Source organism: Amia ocellicauda, chromosome 7, assembly GCF_036373705.1.
Source record: "Amia ocellicauda isolate fAmiCal2 chromosome 7, fAmiCal2.hap1, whole genome shotgun sequence".
Lineage (NCBI taxonomy): Eukaryota > Metazoa > Chordata > Actinopteri > Amiiformes > Amiidae > Amia > Amia ocellicauda.
The window spans coordinates 26,348,302-26,369,410 of record NC_089856.1 but is presented as its reverse complement, the minus strand read 5'-3'; the positions used below and the strand labels follow the sequence as shown (position 1 = coordinate 26,369,410).

General features: G+C 38.2%; 1 protein-coding gene across 5 annotated transcripts in view; it reads left to right on the top strand.

The window, feature by feature from the left end:
• Positions 1 to 21,109, top strand: part of fndc3ba (fibronectin type III domain containing 3Ba) — a 160,609-nt gene that overhangs the window by 70,702 nt on the left and 68,798 nt on the right. For all 5 annotated transcript variants that reach the window (XM_066708914.1, XM_066708910.1, XM_066708913.1 and 2 more), the window contains 3 exons: positions 9,343 to 9,419; positions 12,723 to 12,963; positions 13,496 to 13,777. In XM_066708914.1, coding sequence (XP_066565011.1) covers positions 9,343 to 9,419; positions 12,723 to 12,963; positions 13,496 to 13,777 — 600 coding nt within the window. The remainder of the gene's footprint in view (positions 1 to 9,342; positions 9,420 to 12,722; positions 12,964 to 13,495; positions 13,778 to 21,109) is intronic.

Genomic DNA, 21,109 nt, shown 5'->3' with positions numbered 1-21,109 from the left:
AAAAAAGGGGCTTGAGGGGAAGGTGGGGGGAGTTTGCAGAGTCTGAATGGTATACCTATGTAAAACTTGAAAGATAAAGTGGAGAATCTGCTAATGGATTTATTGGCTTCACAGAATAATGCCACCAGGGACATTCTTTTGAAGATCAGACATCCGTCCTTTTTGACCCTTCCGGAAACCCTAAGGAATTCGAAATAATTTAGCTTTAGGCCTTAATTCGCTAACTTGCCCCTTCATAAATACCCCAGCACTACAGAAACAATACAAAACAGGTCTCGTATAATGTAATTTGTAGTGAAACCAAATGGTATGTGATGATTAACATATTGTATTAAGCTTTCTATAGAGAAAAGTGATGCACACTGGTTTTGAAATCTTTTATAAGGTGGTTTGAGCTTTGATGCTTTTAAGTTTTAAACCAAACTATAAAGAATCTCTTTTACTTTAAATTCTTTAACCTTTTGACTGAGTCTGCAGTGCCAGAAGTGTTTTGACAGGTAGTTGGTGAGTTATGAAATTGCTCGTTGCAACCAATGCTGCCAGATAGGTGTACTAACCTCTTTTCCCCTGAGGGCCTTAATGGAAATTCTTGGTAGGTGTAATGTGACACTGTCTAGGTAACATGTCTAAGACGACGGCGGTTGAAGCATCAAAATGCTGTTTGTGAACTGAGAACTTTACAGAGAACTTTGTTTGTTCATTGGGGGATTTATACCACGCAGCAATCGGTTCTATTATCGTTATGTACAGTTATTAAAAAACCCAACCACAGTTTCACAAAGAACTGTATCAACAGAGCAGTCCCTGATGAGATTTCAGCATTCCTTTAAAGGAAAAGAAGGTAACCTTGGGGAGAAAAAACATTCATTTTAGATTTCAGCCAGAGAAGTGGAAAATAAGATTTCCATGTATATTTTCATAGTGTAAGGTTTTGCTGCAAGAGCATAATGGCTTTGGCTCAATCAGAATAAAAAAACCAAACCTGTTGAAGTGATAAATTACCTGTTGTTTTGTTGTAAGTGAGCTACATGTTTTATATATGTATAAGGCATACAGTGGGGGAAAAAAGTATTTGATTCCCCTGCTAATTTTGTACGTTTGCCCACTGACAAAGAAATGATCAGTCTATAATTTTAATGGTAGGTGTATTTTAGCAGTGAGAGACAGAATAACAACAAAAAAATCCAGAAAAATGCATTTCAAAAAAGTTATACATTGATTTGCATGTTAATGAGGGAAATAAGTATTTGACCCCTTCGACTTAGTACTTGGTGGCAAAACCCTTGTTGGCAATCACAGAGGTCAGACGTTTCTTGTAGTTGGCCACCAGGTTTGCACACATCTCAGGAGGGATTTTGTCCCACTCCTCTTTGCAGATCCTCTCCAAGTCATTAAGGTTTCGAGGCTGACGTTTGGCAACTCGAACCTTCAGCTCCCTCCACAGATTTTCTATGGGATTAAGGTCTGGAGACTGGCTAGGCCACTCCAGGACCTTAATGTGCTTCTTCTTGAGCCACTCCTTTGTTGCCTTGGCTGTGTGTTTTGGGTCATTGTCATGCTGGAATACCCATCCATGACCCATTTTCAATGCCCTGGCTGAGGGAAGGAGGTTCTCACCCAAGATTTGACGGTACATGACCCCGTCCATCGTCCCTTTGATGCAGTGCAGTTGTCCTGTCCCCTTAGCAGAAAAACACCCCCAAAGCATAATGTTTCCACCTCCATGTTTGATGGGGGGGGATGGTGTTCTTGGGGTCATTCCTCCTCCTCCAAACACGGCGAGTTGAGTTGATGCCAAAGAGCTCGATTTTTGGTCTCATCTGACCACAACACTTTCACCCAGTTCTCCTCTGAATCATTCAGATGTTCATTGGCAAACTTCAGACGGGCCTGTACATGTGCTTTCTTGAGCAGGGGGACCTTGCGGGCACTGCAGGTTTTCAGTCCTTGTGTGTTACCAATTGTTTTTTGGTGACTATGGTCCCAGCTGCCTTGAGATCATTAACAAGATCCTCCCGTGTAGTTCTGGACTGATTCCTCATCGTTCTCACGATCATTGAAACTCCACGAGGTGAGATCTTGTATGGAGCCCCAGACCGAGGGAGACTGACAGTTATTTTGTGTTTCTTCCATTTGCGAATAATCACACCAACTGTTGTCACCTTCTCACCAAGCTACTTGGTGATGGTCTTGTAGCCCATTCCAGCCTTGTGTAGGTCTACAATCTTGTCCCTGACATCCTTGGACAGCTCTTTGGTCTTGGCCATGGTGGAGAGTTTGGAATCTGACTGATTGATTGCTTCTGTGGACAGGTGTCTTTTATACAGGTAACGAGCTGAGATTAGGAGCACTCCCTTTAAGAGAGTGCTCCTAATCTCAGCTCGTTAGCTGTATAAAAGACACCTGGGAGCCAGAAATCTTGCTGATTGATAGGGGATCAAATACTTATTTCCCTCATTAACATGCAAATCAATTTATAACTTTTTTGAAATGCGTTTTTCTGGATTTTTTTTGCTGTTATTCTGTCTCTCACTGTTAAAATACACCTACCATTAAAATTATAGACTGATCATTTCTTTGTCAGTGGGAAAACGTACAAAATCAGCAGGGGATCAAATACTTTTTTCCCTCACTGTAAGTCAAGGGGACCCAGTCTCTCTAAAACTCTTCATGGCAACAGATGTGTTCTCATAAAACAACCTTGTGCTTGAGCTCACACTTGCAGATTTCAATTAGTCATGTTCTCCTTAGTCCTCAGCCAAATTTGTTTAATAAATCTCTTATCCAAAGTGTTATATACAAATATATATATTTTGGTAAAGACGGACGTTTCTGCTATTGCAATGAACTGGAAGAAACACATGCACACACACACAGATATGAGATATTTAATAACAGGATAGTGCCATGTACCCAATGACTTGCAAAAAGAAATGATTATAATTTATTTATAAGTTCAAGATGTTAAAACATGTGGAGCAAATCAGCTTTCCTCTGTCTCGTTGGAAATATCAGAATTGGTTTTAAGCTTTGATTATTTTTATTTTTTTTCTAGCTGCATTAGTTAATAAGGTTAGGATGTAAAGTAATTGGGTAAGACTATTATCTACCATGAATTCTATTTTAATTTGCAAATATCATCTCCCTCAACTTATTATTTTTTTCCGCCCACTCAATTAAATCACATTACAACTGTGCCCTTTCATCCTAAATCTATATTGATGCCAGTAAGCTCTCAACACAACTCATTGTTTATGCATACTCCCAATGCCAGTGGAGCTGACTTCCAATATGTGGAGCTGAAGTTTTTCAGAACATCATATTAGTGATTTTACATTTAAAAAAATTGTATTCCCAAAACATACACATACTATTTATTATTTATTTATTGGCATACACCCTTATCCAGGGCGACTTACAAAATATAAGCACAATACAAAGTGCAAAAATACAGTGCAGTTCAAGGCATAAAACTTTACAAATTCAAATTTACATAATACAGTGCAATTCAAAACATAATACTACACCAATCAGCCATAACATTATGAGCACCTGCCTAATATTGTGTAGGTCCCCCTTTTGCCGCCAAAACAGCCCTGACCCGTCGAGGCATGGACTCCAGTAGACCTCTGAAGGTATGCTGTGGTATCTGGCACCAAGACGTTAGCAGCAGATCCTTTAAGTCCTGTAAGTTACGAGGTGGGGCCTCCATGGATCGGACATGTTTGTCCAGCACATCCCACAGATGCTCGATTTGGATTAAGATCTGGGGAATTTGGAGGCCACACCTTGAACTTGTGATTCATCACACCAGGCCACCTTCCTCCATTGCTCCGTGGTCCAGTTCTGATGCTCACGTGCCCATTGTAGGCGCTTTCGGCAGTGGACAGGGGTCAGCATGGGCACCCTGACTGGTCTGCGGCTACGCAGCCCCATACGCAACAAACTGCGATGCACTGTGTGTTCTGACGCCTTTCTATCAGAACCAGCATTAACATTTTCAGCAGTTTGAGCTACAGTAGCTCGTCTGTTGAATCGGACCACACGGGCCAGCCTTCGCTCCCCACGTGCATCAATGAGCCTAGGCTACCCATGACCCTGTCGCTGGTTCACCGCTTTTCCTTCCTTTTGATAGGTACTGACCACTGCAGACCGGGAACACCACACAAGAGCTGCAGTTTTGGAGATGCTCTGACCCAGTCGTCTAGCCATCACAATTTGGCCCTTGTCAAAGTCGCTCAAATCCTTATGATTGGCCATTTTTACGGCTTCTAACTTTGAGGACAAAATGTTCACTTGCTGCTTAATATATCCCACCCACTGACAGGTGCCATGATAACTAAATTATCAGTGTTATTCACTGTCATAATGTTATGGCTGATCGGTGTAAATGCCCATACACAGTGCACATTGCTGTTAATAATTCTTTTTCCTCCACCTAACCAAGTTGGTTTATTCAATGTGTGCTGTTGAAGCTCTCTGAAGAAATGTTAATTCAGTTTATTCATGTCCACAAAAATGTGCAAAAGCACATTCACTAAGGTACCTTGATGTACATACTTTGTACCTCAATTAACTTTTCTCTTTCAGCATGGTAGCTCTGCTAGACGTAGATGAGAAACATTTCTGGTCTGTTGTTTTTAACACAAAGCCCTTTTCTGATCTGCGCATGCAGTAAAGTACTGTCATTTTAGACATGTAAATGTTTTCCTTAACAGAAACACTGCTGCTGAAAATATATGGTCTATGTTTTTTGTGTGTTTAAAATGATTGATCATGGAGTGAACTGCACACCTGTGAATGAGAGCATTATCTCAAGTAATACATTTGATGACAAAGGTTACCAATAATCTCCTGCAATGAGAGAATTTCTGGGCTCTTAGCCAATAAATAATTTGTCCATGTAATATTTCAAGTATGCAAAGTCTGTTGATGCATTGGGGCTGGTGATGCATTCTTACTTGCATTACTACCAATTATTTCCTAAGGAACATTAACAGTACTACTAAAATCCAAAACCCAATCCCAATATTGTTTTCAGTGATAGTTTGATGTATTTGAAAATATAAAGAGTAGGAAGTGAAACCCAGTTGTCCATGTACAACTTCTAGGTTTCAAAGGTGTATGGCATTAAAGCTGCATTTATCTTTTTCAGAAGTCTTTTAATTGTATTGCCATGCTTTTTATGTCCAGAATGTGAATCTATACATTTAATTCTGCTGCTATGGAATCAGGGGGAAAAACAGGGTGTTGACTCTAGTATGATTTGCTGCTTTTAATAAGGGAGTTTTATTCTGGAATACCTATATTTAAAAATATTAATTATCCCTTTTCGTGGTTACCTTATGAAATTGAAATCTGAGTTCATGCTCCTATACATTTGACTCTGCTTGTAGATTTTGCTTGGCAGGGACATAAAGGGCTAGTTTGTACTCCCTTGCACTTTCTCTGTGCATCTCCTTTTAGTTGCTACATATTGTGCATTTAATGTGCCGTTTTATTTGTTTATTTTATAAAGATCAATTACATAAAGACCAAATGCTCAAAAGAGCTCATTTGTGCCAGTGAATTAATTACATAATCACAGGGCAATTAAACTCTTTGGGAAAGAATTGCACAGAACTTTAAAAAAAAATTGCAACTTGGGTTATACTATGCAGTTTCCTTTACTGATTTGTATTTTTCTCTCTATTAAAAATATATTTTTATGGAATATTGAAAAGGTGAAGAATGTCAATTAAAGAATGATTTCATGTGAAGCAGTGGGATACAAGGACTTGCAATTCTGCTACATTATTGAACTCAATACAGTTTCTTAATTTGGCAAACCGGTTGAATCATTGTTTATTGCCAGTTAGCCTGTTGATTTTTATTGTCACTAAAGTAATGGGAAAAGATTACTGTGACTGCTTTTTTGAGAAGAAGAAGAAAAAAAAATGTCCATAGATGGACCTCTAGAAGGCTATTGGTGATGAGGGTGATGTGTCACTAATAGATTTGTCGTCTAAAACAAGACACTTCAGTTCATGCCTTTTGTGTCATTTTTTTGTATGCTGTATCCTGTGTTCTCTTTCTCTACACCACTGCTGCTGAAAAGTGGAAAAATTGCCTCTTTCTTGGCTGCCTATCAATAACTAGCCAGAATTCCTGTTTATACGTAGGAATGGTCCTTCAGACCAAGAGATCAGAATTGTTTTTGTTCTCCTTAATGATGTTAAGCTGCAGTGGCTAATCCAGTTGGTGTCGGCTGGCCTGTGTGTCCAAAGAATGCCTTGGATAAAGGAGTATGCGTGCTGAGGGATGTTTGTGGAGAGGAGGAGAAAACAAGAATAAAGAATCCAGCATCAGATTTCAAAAACTGCTATGGAAATGAAGTTTGTTTCTTGGCTCTTCAGAAAATAACTTTGGATTCTAACCAAGAGCTGAAGACTTTAGTTGTCCATTATACACATTTAAATTATTGAAGGCTTTTTAAACTATTTTAAACTGATGTAATGTTCTTCTCCATAAAGCAGTAAATTGTGCTTACTGGCCACAACTTAGTAGTAGAAGTAAATGGTAATAATAATGCATTCAAGCATTTTGAATACATATTCCTTACAAATCTGTATAGGACACACATGCGTCCTAATATATATATATATATATATATATATATATATATATATATATATATATATTTTTAATCAGTTTAGCCTACATTTTGTTTTCATGTTTGTTCTGTTAGACATCATCTCAGTGCCATTTCTGTCTGTCATTAGCAAATGTGCTGGATGTTCTGACTGATTTCCTGTAGTGTTGTTTGTGAATAGTATTTTCTGTGAGGTATGCGATTTTACAATGCTAACCTAGCTGAACTATTTTGTTTGCTGGAAATAAATGAAGGATTAACTGTAGAATTCATCAGAGCATCCAAATGATTTATGATAGTATAGTTAGATGAAGCCTTGACTGTTGGAGCCTCCAGAGATGTGAAATGGGTTTAGCAGCTTGAGGTATTGCTACTAGAGATCCTGTAAAGAACCCCTGTGGAAAACCAATCGGACCCACACCGGATTTTCCCTTAGTTTTACGATAAACAAAACAAAGATGTCTGGTATATTTAATATTCCTTGGTAAAACAAAAAAATCAGTTTGTCTAAGGTTTAACCTCATATTCAAAATCTTTTGAGGTTGAACATGCAGTATCACGTCAATCCAGTGAGCATCTTCCACTAGTTCAATCAAGAGAAGATTTTGTTTTTATTTTAGACCAGGTTAAGAGTAGCTGGAATAATGTAAATTATTAGTTTAATGCTTACTCAGCCCAAAGTCCACCTAATAGTGCTCCAATTGACCAGAATTGTCAGCTGCATGAAATTGTAAACCTATTGTTATTTGAAAATGTATCCTTAATAGTAATAATGGGACCCTATTGATTGTAGATTGTTAATCAAAATCTCATTCATTGAAGTCTCGTTAATGAATGGTATCGTAAACCGAGGGACCATTGTATTTGTTTCACTCTCATTTGCAACTAAGGAAGCTGAATAGTCCAAGCTGAAGAGAACAAGAAGGGATGGAGGAGGGGGAAACTTTGAAACTTGTATTTGGTTTATACAGTTGCATGTACACTGTAGGAACTGGACATCTTATTGCCAGCTGTGCCTTGTGATTTGCTCTTGATAAACAGAAGCTGTCGTTTCCATTAACTAATGCTTACCCCATCTTGAAATGTCAGGTTCATCTGCGCTGGATCACAACTAATAGATCTTGCAGAGAAAGCACAAAATATTTTCCTCGCTGCCTCCCTTCTTATTTCCCGGACTTGGCTCCAGGAGAACTCCTGTTCCATGAAATATAGGTTACGAGTGTAATGTTTTATTATTCAGGAGGTTTGACGTCACTCGATGTGCCCGAGGTGAGGAAATCTCCGGTACCACAGCAGCTGTCCCCCCCACCCCCTATTTTTTTTTTTTTTTTTTTTTTTGTTTACTTCAAGTGAAAACATGATGTGAGAAGATGAAGAGATTAAATATTCAATGAGAGCCTGGCTGATTGATACTATTCTGAACTGGACTAAGTAAATTGCTTTTCTGTGTTTGCTTGCTTAAGTGTCAGGAAATTAGTCGCCAAACATCCAGTAACTGTAGAGGTCCAAAGTGTGTTTTAGAACCAGATGCCTTTCATGCAAATAAATTCAGACTGTCCATTAACAGAATGAATAATTCAGTACAGGAAATGGGTCACAATTCTACAAGAATCGACTATTTTTTTTTTTCTTTTTTCTTTTTTTTTCTTTATTCAAGATGTGATTAAACACATTCCCAAGGATCTTGAAAGCAAACGTGCACAACATAAATTTAGTTTTGCATGAAAGGATCCCAGTAGATTTTGTTCAATAATGCAATTTGTGCATTATTTTTGTTTATTTTTCCCCCCCATCTATTTATCAGCCCTAAGGCTTTCCCATTGTCTGAAGTTATCATACACCCCTATGTCCAGTATTTATCGGAATTTTAAAAGTGTATCTACATTATGCAAGCTAGCAACATACTATTAACGGTAGTGGAAAGATTTATGTATTACTTATTGGCTATGCTATGAAGAACAAGTAGTTTTTACTTTATCTTTAAATGTTGACAGGTACACCCAGTATCTTCATTGATACCCACATTCTAATGAACTTACAATTTCCATATTCCGTGTTCCATATGTTTACTGAAATGTCTGATGGCAGTTTCTTGCGTTACCTAGTTAATAATAGGGTGTTAGTCGGGGGTTAAATTGCTGTAGTGTTTAGGAAATTAGAGCATTGCCCATGGTGTTTATCTGGAAAGGACAACAATGTATTACGAAGTATGCCTTTCACCTGCCCAGAATTACTTTGTGCAGAACAAAAGCACAGATTGTGCACAATATATTTAAGCTGTGAACTGTTCTTTATGGACTTAAGACTGTTACTGAAAAGAGGTGAACTACAGCCAAGAGAATCAAGTTGTTCTCCAGGCATGGAGGCCTGCTCTTCATCACAGTTACACTTCACAGAGAGGTTGCTAGTATATCTATCCATTTACTAATTTGGGACAATTTCAAGTTAATAGAAGTGCACTGCCTACAAAGTGTGCCTTCTAGGAATTCATCCTACAGTGACAAATGTAATTTAGGGATGGAACATTAATCACAAAGTCTGTCTGTCTTCCCACATTCATGATTATACTGCCCAACTGAAATCATTTTGAATGAGACATACTGTAGGAATGCTATGAAAAATAAATCGTATCGATATATGGAATGTTTCCTTTGGCTTTGATGAATGGAATTTTGAACTTGCTGTTTGACTTTTGGCTTTCTTTTTGACAGGGCCTGCAGAAGTTCCTATGATGTCACCCAATGGTTCCATTCCACCAATTCATGTTCCGCCTGGTTACATCTCCCAGGTAAGAGACCTAGAGAAAGAGGGAAGATATAATTGATAACATGTGGCGTGAATTTGATTTTCTGTTTATATTGGAATCTTTCCGTGCTCCTGCATAAATAAGTAAGTAAATAAGTATTTGCAGTTCTCACTAGTTTACAGGCATGCTAGGCCATGTTTAGTGAAAACTGGCATACAAGAGGAATATTTGAAGAAATAACTCTTGGCTTCACACAGAGCTTTATCCAATAATGTGTATGGGGTGGTTGTGCCAAATAGTTTTTGGCAAAAGTTGAGGAAAAATAAATGTCTATTACAGAGTCTATTTGGTGTTTGGGTAAACAGGCTATGGCTGTGCCGATATTGAGTTTTCAGATGTGCACAAGAACACATGGAACAGAACTCGGTTTACCTCTAGAGTTGTAGACTCTTCCCTAGTCTAACAAGAATCAGTTTAACGATGTTTAACATTTGGTTGAGCTGCTACTGTGGACCTGCATGTAATAAAAGTGCTTCAGATTCCCTTCAGAATATTAGCCTGTAAATTCTTTCCATTTGTATCTGACAGTCATTTTTTCCTTATTCTGCCTTCACTATAGGGAGCAACCCTAAGGTAATCCAATATTCCTTTTTTGTCCCCCAGCCCTCATATTTGGGAATATTTTTATTTTGGAAATAAACCTTGGTTTCTCTTCCCCATACATTAAAGAGAGATCCCTAAAACACATCAAATGTGCAATGAACGCTGCACTCCCCCTGCTTTTAGAGTCCAGTGAGCTGAACTTGAGCAATATAAGGACTGATTTATCCACCTGACTGCTCTTACCCTACATTCACTGTGGCCATGTGGTACTGCCACTGCCCACACTGGTGCCAGAAAACTAGAGCTTCCTCTCTCTCCTTGTATTCCCCCCTCAACTGGACTTGTGAGTGCTAAGGAGGGGGAGTAATGGAAGAGTAGGTTGTGCTATAGTGAGTTCACAGTGTTCAGCCAAGGTTTCAGTACACTTGCAGGTGTGTGCAGCGTTACATTGGATAGCGATGATATTTTGGGTCATCAAATTTAATTGTGCCCCTTGAGCCTGGGAAATCCGCAGTCTTTTGTTTCATCGAGGAGAATGAAAGCTGACGTGTCCGCTTCAAAATACGGACTTATTTTTAGAAAGTTATGTTGCTTTAATTTGTTCCAGTTAATCATTAAATAAATTACCTTGAATGGAACAGAAAATGCTGATGATACGCTAGTTTGTTTTTCCTGCATTAGTATATGGACTTCTTCCTGTGCATTTGTTGCAGCTTTTTAATTTAGTAGACATTAGAAAACTAATATTTATTTAATTAATACATTCTACTATTAATAAGAATTAAGGAAATATGCTTCCAAACTAAAAGTTATCTTAACAAAACTAAAATCCTGTGTGAGGGTTGAAAATAAGAACAGTGCCTAACAAACCTTTTTCAGCTCTAAAAAGAAATAATTACTTTTATCAGTTGGATTTTATGTAACTGCTGGCCAGGGATGGATCTTTTGCCAGGTTTAAGCAAAGTTGTTTATCTCAAACTGTGTCCACATCTTGGTCCTTCAGAACAGTTTTGCAATTCCATTTCAGTTGAAAAAGCTGCTATAGGAGTTCTGAACACTTTTGCTTGTGAGCCGTGATTTTTGTTGTCAAGTCCCAGGTAAGATGACGAGTACATTTCAAAAGGTTTATTTGCTAGCTCTTTTAAGTGGATGCTTCATGCTTTTTGTCTGGGGGAAAGAAATTAAGCAGCTGTTTAGAAATGTAAAATGTCTGCTTTTCAGCTTTGACAGTCACTGATCAGAAAAGGTCAGGCCTTGCGGTCGATATTTTACAGAAAGGTCAAAACAAACCAAAAAAAACCTAACAATAAGTGTTGTTGCACCCTCACCCTCCCTCACTCCCCCCCCCCCCTGCTCTGCAACTACCAGCTCAGGACTGTTGCTGATTCCAGTAATATTAACAGTGGTTTTAAGAGTTTAGTCAGACTGCAGCTTACGAAAAGTGACGTGTGAGGAAGTGAGAAGACCCAAAGCCAGTGATGTTGTTTTGCATCACTCATATAATTCCTACCTTGGGTATACAGTCTGTAAATTGGGCAGAGCTTTATTTACTCTTTCACAAATCAGCCAGCTGCAAGCTTGAAGTAACCTTTTTTGGGGGGCAGGGGGCAGAGTCATCTTTATATGCGTCACAGAGTTATTCAGATCCCACTTTCTGCTATGCAGCTTAAAAAGCATTCCCATCTAGTTGAACAGAATGGCAAATACAAGTCAGTCAGAATATCTATGTTGGTAATATGTGATCTTTAAAAACTAAGGAGAAGAAAAGGAAAGCAGTCTTTTCCCCTCTGGTCTCAGATTCCACTAAGTATTCTGTTTTTAATCTACTGTACTAAATTGCCTACCACACTTCATTCTAAATATGTAAATTGGGAGCACATGTTTTAATTTTAATTCATGTGATGAAATGAGGTCTGGGAAACAGCCAGTCCTTTTTTTTTGTTGTTGTTGTTGTTGTTGTTTTTGTTTTGGTCTCATTGTTGTTTTTGCAGTGCATTACCCTCTCAATTAAGCAGAGGAATTCTGACTTGCAAATATGACTTTATCTCAGGCTTAAGAGAGGCTGGTTACATTGGTACATTATGGGGCCTCTGTCAGCCTTGGCTTAATCAAAGGAGAGTGACAAAACTGCCAGAGTCTGAGCTTCTAGAATAAAACTGCGAATGCCAACCAAGTTTGAACTTGATCTAAGTCCCAGATAAGCAGAGCTGACATGCTCATAACAGTACAATATACTTACTGAAGACACAATGTTATATGTTCAAACAGATGGTACAAAACATATTTTTCCTTCCTCATGAGAAGTTTTTTTTTCTTTTTTTCTTTTTGGTTGTTTGAGGAAGGAAAAATCTACAATTCAAATACTTTTCCAACACTGAGTGGGGAAACTATTTCCCTGCGGTGTTTTACATGCAGTATTTAAATTCTCTGAAGTTGCACATTTTACAATTATGCAGCCCCGTTGATTTATTTACTAATTAACATTTTTACATAATTTATAGAAAATGTTCAAGCATTCTCATGAAATTGTACTGAAACATTACTGTTCAGCACCTTGTATTCTTTCCATTACAAGAATGAATGGGAGTTTCAATACAGGTCACAGAGACCAGAAGCGTGTTAGCCCTATTATTAGGTTATGTATCAACACATTCCTGGAGTATAAATGAAAACAATGTAATTCTGCATTACCATTGCTGTTTTGGGGATTCTTGCAACCTGCTCTCCTCTCTTTGTCCACAGGTCCTTGAAGACAACACTGGGGTGCGACGAGTGGTGGTAACCCCACAGTCTCCTGAGTGCTACCCCCCCAGTTACCCCTCTGCTATCTCTCCCACTCACCACATACCCCCCTACCTTGCCCATCACCCCCACTTCATCCCTGGCTCCCACACAGCCTTCTACCCCCCCGTCACTGGGCATGGGGACATGCCTCCCCAGTTCTTTCCCCAGCACCACCTGCCTCCGACAATATATGGGGAAGGTAAGGGACTGCACTACTTTCCACATAGCATCTGATACTGTTTTCAGGGACCTCCTCTTTAAGAGACAGAATAGGTTACTGCTTGGTACAAGTTCTCTGTTAAGGATTTTCCTAACATTATTCAGTAACTTATTTTTATGTTGCTGGTTATTGATAGAAGCGTCCCCATGCCTAAAAACATGGTATAAATGTTTGAATACAAAGATACACAAAAGTATGCCTACATTTCAGAGATGTTGGAGTGTCTGTCATTCTCCCTTTTTTCCTAGTTAGCTTAAAAACAACAAATAAAATGGACTTCTTGAACATGTACAAAACCAGGGCTGCAATTTCCATTTGCAGTGGGAATGGTTTAAGAATGTGTATTTCAATGTCAGTAGAATCAGCCATTGCACTGAACTATAATGTAAAGACTAATCAAAAAGGAAGAGACTACAGTGTCATGGATGTGTGCCAAAGCCTTGAGGAAGTGATCACCCCTACTCAATTTCAGGCCATTTCTATATGTATTCATTATTCTCTTTCTTTAAAGAAATCATCCCCGTCTATGGCATGTCCAACTACATAAGCAGGGAGGACCCGTACGGCAAGCCGCAGCCCAAAAAGATCAAAGAGAGACAACTGGACCGGCAGAATCGGCTGAACAGCCCCCCTTCCTCCATTTACAAAAATAATGTGGGCTGCACAGCCATGTACAACGGCTATGGCAAGAGTCACAGTGGGGCTGGGGGCGGTGGTGGAGGGAGCCCAGGCATCAAGAAGACGGAGCGTAGAGCCAGGAGCAGCCCCAGGGCCAGCGAGCAAGACGTGCAAGGTAGGACACATTGTCTTGGCTTTGTTTTTCAGTTGTCATAAGCTTCTCAGTGAAGAGAAGCCAACGGCATAATTTTTATGGATTTTTTTTTCTTTCTTTCTAAAAGTTTGATATAAAGTAAATTACAAAAGTGTAACATTATGAAGAATCAATGTACAAAAACAAAAGTTAACTTTCTAGGCCCATCTAAGAAAAAGAGGGAAGACGCAAAGAGGGAATAGCATGGCAAATGTAAATGGTTCTGTATTAATTCAAAGCCTAATCTTTCGAAGTTCTTTAATTCAGCAGCTAAATCGGCCTTTTAAACAGCAACCAGTGTCAGCCTTCCAGTCTTTTCACAGCAGGATCAGTAGCTATGAGCAGTAAAGAATGGCTATTCCACGGCACGGCATTGTATTCATCATTCGTGTAGGGTTTTATTCATGTTTAGGTAAGTGGATTACAGAAAGATGTCAATTGATTGTTGAACTTCCAGATATTTATTATTTAAAATTAATAAATAGACTAGAGTGTGCCCTTAAAAATAATGTATACTCTTCTCTGGTTTTCAATTAGGAGCATACGTTTTCATTGACTTACATTTATGTACATTTTCCGAATTGAGGCACACAAAGGAATAAAGCCCCATTTTTATATATGATGATGATATTATCTTAAATCTGTATTATAAGATTTTTATGAGCCTTTCCTTACAGAGTTACGAGTTTGTTTTATGTTCATCACTGATTGCTTCTGGGAAAATGTTATGAATTAAATTCTAACGGAGAGGGTATATTCTATTTGTTATACCTGGAAATGCAATTCAGTATGGGATCATTTAGGGAAATAATTATAGAAATTAAAATAATCATCAAGCCCACAATTATAGTGATAATTTTGACTCAATCAGTTATTCAGAGTTCTGTGAGAATGGAAGCACAGTGCGTGTTCAGGATTTTGATTAGACAATCTATAATAGAAAAAATCCTAATAGAGCACTCACAGAAAATATTAATTAACTGTGGCTGTTTTTAAGTTGGCAACTATTATTATTTTATAGTTAACTGTATTTAAAAACTATTCTGATCTTTCTCCTTCACAGAAGACACCCTTGTTATAGTCAAAACTGTGTCAACATGGTGGTATTCAGCAAGGGTTTTATTTATTTTCAGAATTAGGGGTTACCTGTTTAAAATGCCTCTAATAATGGTGCAAATTTACATTGGATCAAATTAGGCCATTATTTTGACATTGTGCATCTTGATCAAATGCTGCCTAATTGATTGTCATTGAAATCCACTTCAAGAAGTCGCTCCCTTCATTGTTGTTGTTTTTGTTTCGGTAAGGGGCCTCTAGTCAAGAACGATACTTTGTGTGTGCCCCAGTTCCCATCGGGTTAGCATTTTTCTGTCCAAAATCTCCTATTTCTTCAGAGAAAAGAAAAGGGGGGAAAGTAGGAGGGGGAGGGGGTTGCTGTCATAGTAACCACATTTTTGGAAAGTGCTGGGGCACTATCATTTTTCCTTGTCTACAATGCAGCACTTGTGCCCAGGTACACTTCTCCTGAATGGCTGCCCACATACCTCCAGAATCCAGATTTTCTGATGAAGAAGCTCATTTAGTTTACTGCTGCTGGGCCCCATGTCTTTCCAGTGCCCCCCCTGTGGTGACATTTTGTAACAGGCTTTCTTGTCAGGTCTTGTTTGTGCCGAGGAGCTGCAAAAGGGCACAATGTGGGTATTTAATACAGTGCGTTTGACATAATCTCTCACCGAGCTAATACATAAGACAGTCAATTATTAAACTGCACACCTGCGCTGTGAGATAGTTGTCTCTTGTTTCAGAAACAATACTGACCTTAAAAAAAAAAAAAAAAAAAAAAAAAAGTACTGGAAATGTCATTATTGTAGCCTGGTTGTTAGTTCATCCTGGGGAATAATAACCAGTCCTACATTTATACATCTGTTGACAAGTCAGCATAAGGAATAAAGACTTTTTTTAAATTTCCTTTATACCTTATTGAGACAAAAAACTGGCTATTGAATACAGTATGGCAATGGTTTTAAATGTATTCATTATTTTTGTCTTTTAGTACTTACACAATTTAAAAGTTCTGTTTTGCCACATATATTACTGAACATAATGTCCTTATATATATATTTTTTTTTAACTGAAACCTGGCACAAATCAATAATTAGATAATAATTAATAATTACACCCTTTATTTTATGTCTTTCAATTGTTTTGCCCCCCTCTAAGCATCTACTCTTTTAACCCCTCTATTTGAAATATTACACAAAAGCAAATAGTTCTTCAAAGGGGTTATTCACAGACTCCTACAAATTCCCTGCCTATGGTAGTAGACAGTATGCTTCATTTATACCTCCGTCTCTTGAGCGAAAACAAATAAAATAAGTCCACTGGGAGATATGATTCATGGTTGCACGGCAAGTTTTACCAGCAGTGCGAATGGATAATAGATGATATTGCAAACACAGGTTTGTCTCTGCAAACTTAGTCAGAGGCCTAGACAGACCAGTAATGTTGAAAAAAGCACCTAACAGATGGTTGCTGCTATGCCATATATAATCAATCCCCCTCACCTCATTCACACACACAGACTCACACAAGAATATATGGCTATTGCTGTGATTTAGTTTACCTTTTTATTTTAGGGATCTTAGTTTTTGTTTTAAATATGTATGTGTAATGGGAGCTGGCACTGAAATTAAGCCAGCACCCAGCATTTGTGATTTTGGCAATCTTGGAGATGTCATTTAACCGTCACACTGTCTAATGGGGGATGGTGCCGTGGGATCCCTATACATGACTGGTGCACAGAAACACGGGTATAAGCTTCTCTATTTCTCGCTGGGTTTTTAATAACAGAGGATAACTTAAAGGGAACATGAGTATAAAACCAAACAACTCAGATGGGCTTTAGAGTACTGTTGTCCAGTTAAAGCCTGTTGCAGTAAAACAACCAATCAATAAAGTTGCATGATAATCTCAACAGATTTTTTAAAGCACATCCCAAAACTACAATAGTAGGAACCCTTTGTATCTGTATTTAGCTGATCATGTAATGTTGATTCTTCCCAGATAAAACTTTAAAATGTTCTATCTCATAACAGATTGCCTTCCTTAGAAAATTAATTTATTTTGAACATGATTATGCAATTCACATCTGACTTCATTAAATAAAACTGGAAGGTTCAAAGTGTTCTAGGTTTTCATCTTTTGCTACCAAACGTGAGCTTCTTCACAGAGGGCAGCAGCTTTATTGGCCAAAATATCTCGGTAGAAGATGTAATCCATGCATCCCTCAAGTCAAACGAACAAAAAATGCCACAAGGCAGAACAGTTCTGCCTCTGTGCTTCACAGTGGGTATGATGTTCTTGACATAAACTGTGCTTTTTGGATGGCCAAGTACACCACTGGGTCTGCATGTTTTGTTAGATTTGAGCATATAAAACTTTACACCAGTCTGTTTCAAAACATTTTAGAGAGCATTGAACTTTTACGAAAATATGTATATTAATATTATTTTATTTTATTTTTCTACACCAAGTATTTTGCTGGCGAAATTGTATGTGCATGGCAGCAGGCCATTTTAGCAACTGTTTTCATATAATTCATTTTCATGTTGAGAAGAGGCTCAAAGGCTCATAAACAAACAATAGGCCCAATCTGTCTTCCCTAAAAGATCATGAGAAGCTGGCATACCCTTCAGGGATGTCTCTTTATTTTATATAATCGTGTACTACAATCTGGAACTGATGTAACAGACCTTTTTGTACACATTTTTTTTCTCTGTAGTACACTGTGAAATCGTGATATAAAAGAGTCATAAAGAAAAATAACTAGGTATATTCATATAGACACACTATGCCCATTCTCCAAATTGTTTTAATTTTAAAATGTAGACTAACTGCTACAAGAGGAAAGTAATCATAGAAGCCAATCTCTTAGTACTATGTTCCATCCTAAATATTCCACAGTAAATGAAGCAATACCATGCTAATCCAGTGAATTTTTTTTTTTATAAATCTGCTGTTATGTCTTCACCTTTTGGAATCGCCCAACTGAATGACATGACACAGTTGAATAGGTGATATCCAGAAAAAAGTTCTTCAACCTGCACTATGAGGGAGAGAAATGTACCAGTTGGGCCATTTTTGAGCCCTGACAAATAATGTTAAGCAATCTACTCAGCTTCTCAAACAAATATATTTCACTTTGTCTTCTTGGCTTTCCTCATTTATTAATATGTTTCTTTATTTTGAAATTAAACTCAACCTGTACAATATGGGCCATTAACTTTGCTCATTTGCTTCCATGAAGAACTTGCTCATTTGAATGTTTCTTGGCTTGGTGTGTTCAGCGCTCAGCAGACCTCCTTTCTATTAAAAGTCTTCTGCAGTTGTATCCACAACATGTTTTTGTCTGTGCGGTTTCTGCAACATCTAGAGGCTGGCTCGAACACGACAAAAAAAAAAAAAAAATCTATTGTAAAAACACTAGTTTAATGTGCAGTCAGACAAACTGGTGCCAGGAGCGGGGCTGGCACAGGACAGTACTTATTTAACATATTATCTAGCATGGGCACTCTGGCATCACCTCACCCTTCTTTGATTTAAAGTGCTGTAATTGTGGGAATACTGCCTGTGAATTAAGTTGGAAGCAGTCTGTGAAGATTCCTAGAAGAAATAGCCTAATCTTTTTAACCCTTTCATTCACTGTTCATTGTGCACATCACTATTTGAAATACTTTCTTCATTAAATATTACTTTCAAGTTCTTCAGAGAATTTGAGTAAAACTGATTTATTACAGAAAGTCTGAAGTTTAAAGAAAAGTGTGTTCTAATAAGCAGCATCCATCACAATTGTGTGTGATCTTTCCCTCAAGTATATTTCTTGACTTGAAAGGCCTTGAAAAAAGACTAGTATATTGCTTATTTTTTCAAGTCTTTTTCCAAAGGTTACAAACATACTACCTGTAGATGGAACAGCTCAGCTAATCTGTACAGAGAGGGTCAAATCAATACATGTTTTCATCTCAGCCTTCAGTGTGTGTTCAAAGTTACTGATGAACAATGTTTTTCAGTTCAGCCTCTGCGCAAACAAGCATGTTTTTCACCTCCCGCATTAACCAAACCCCCTTCCTCTCTCTCTCTCTCTCTCTCTCCCTCCCTCCATGCAATGAAACAGTGAAAATGTGCCTTTAGGAATTAGGTCTGCCAGTGAGTGTGAAATAAAGCAAGGAAAAGAAAAGGGAGTTGTCAGTTCTCATGGAGTATAGCAAGCTGTAATTGTGAAAGGGGATTAGGATGCACAGCTGGTGAACAGATGGAATGTTTGCTATTTGGAGATGAAAACATTTTGGAGCTCCAAGATCCACAATCTTCTCTCGTTCCCCCCCCATATTGGTTTTCTCAATTATTCCCCCTAGCTTCTATACCGGGAAGAGGTGTTACAGTTATCTGAATGCACCATGTGAACTATGATGGTACCAAGTAATCAGTTATTCTATCATACATGTTCAAATAGAAGTATAGAGCACACATGAGTTGTACATAAGGTGTTCTCATTAAGATGTTTTAATGACGCATTTCACTCGTCTTTGAAGAGTTTGCTTTTTCTAATGAGATTACGGCAGAAATATTTTGTTCAGCTTCACACTACAGACTATTTCAGTTTTTAAAGTAGTTTCCCCATCTATAACACTTAACAAAAAAAAAATTGTTTTCAGCCTGGCTTTAGTTGTCCTAACATACTGAATAGATTAAATAGCTAGAGCCAGACAGTTTAGATTATTCATACTGGCTTCTAGTCTGAACCTGATTAGAGCTATGCCTTGTACTCTGCTGGTTTAATCTAGACTGGGCTGTGTAATGGTATTCTGCACAAGTATGAACATTGTGATTTTTTTTTTTATCTTCCCAGGGAGGGTGAGACTGCATGATGCATGTCCTCATGCATTTATGAAATTCATTCTCGAATGACAACAAACTGTATTGTATTGAGCTGTATTGTAGCCTAGCAGTCCGTTACTGATTGAGAATCTCAGACAAGTGTTTTTTTTTGTTTTTTGTTTTTTTTACCAGAAAGGCTGAACTCTTAGGCAATGGGAATATACCGATAAATGGGCTGAATTGCTATCCAAAGTGTTTTACAGTTTTAATAACTTTTACAAATATTATGTGGGAATTCCCTTTGAACAACTATCAGTCAGGGAAGAATGTTTGCATGTGGCTTGATCAGCTGCAGTTGATTGCTGTTTCTCCTGTTAAAGAGGAGTGCATCATATTTTATGAATTGTAGACTGTCAACAAGCCGCCTAACCCCTGTATTATACTGGAAATGTGAAACATGAGACTGTGCAATAACAGGCATTGTGTTTGTTTTGACCCATGTGTGTGTGTATTTAAATTGTCAACAGTAACCTCTGCCAGCCAAATTTTATTCAAGTCTCTCAGCCTGTGTTCCTCTTAATGGCAACAGCTATGGCCATGTAAGCAGTCTGAATCTCCTTGGGTGTCCCTACAGGTTTTTGTTGTTGTTTTATTGTTGTTTTTTTCACATTTAAAAAAGTGGGCGTCCGGCAGACTCGTTTCAATATGGCTCTTGACGGCTCCAGCTGGGGATCGCATTTACCATTTGGAAGTTTGTGCATTCAGTAAATACTTTTCCCCCACAGTGTCTCCTGGAGTTTAGAACAACAGATTCCCACAGTCAGGAAGACGGCCGGTCTAATTAAACTGAACCATGTCTCTCTTTGTGCCTTAGGGTAGATTGGATTTCTCCTCTCATCTTGTTGTCATTGTCTTAGGGAGAGAGAAATTGTAGGTTGAATTTGGGCTTTACTGTACTGTTGTGCGGTTTAAAGAATTGTATGGGAAGTGTATCCTGGGAAATAAAGGCTATAAGCTGTAAGAAATAAGCAGGCAGGGCAGTTATTAGGTGAAGACGTATTACAGGGTTACATATTATAATACATTCTGTTTAAAGAAACAATACTGCAGAAGAGGATTTGGGAGAAGACCTAAGTTTCTGTGTGTCTTGTTCCTCTAATTTAATTATTGCATGAATAGGAGAAAGAAATTTATAACCACACAAACAGACTTACAAATTAATCTTCATTGAAGCTACCAGCAATTTGGGGTTTGTTTATTTGTTTGTTTGTTTAATGTCTCCATGCAAGGGTGATAACTGCAGGACTGCTATGTTTAGTTTGCCTCCCCTGGAGGATGGACAAGCAGAAAGGAGGGACTGTATGACTGGCTCTAAAAGAAAGCTCTATTATGTACTGTAAGTCTTCAGCCTGAGAACCATATGTACAGGCTGCTAGG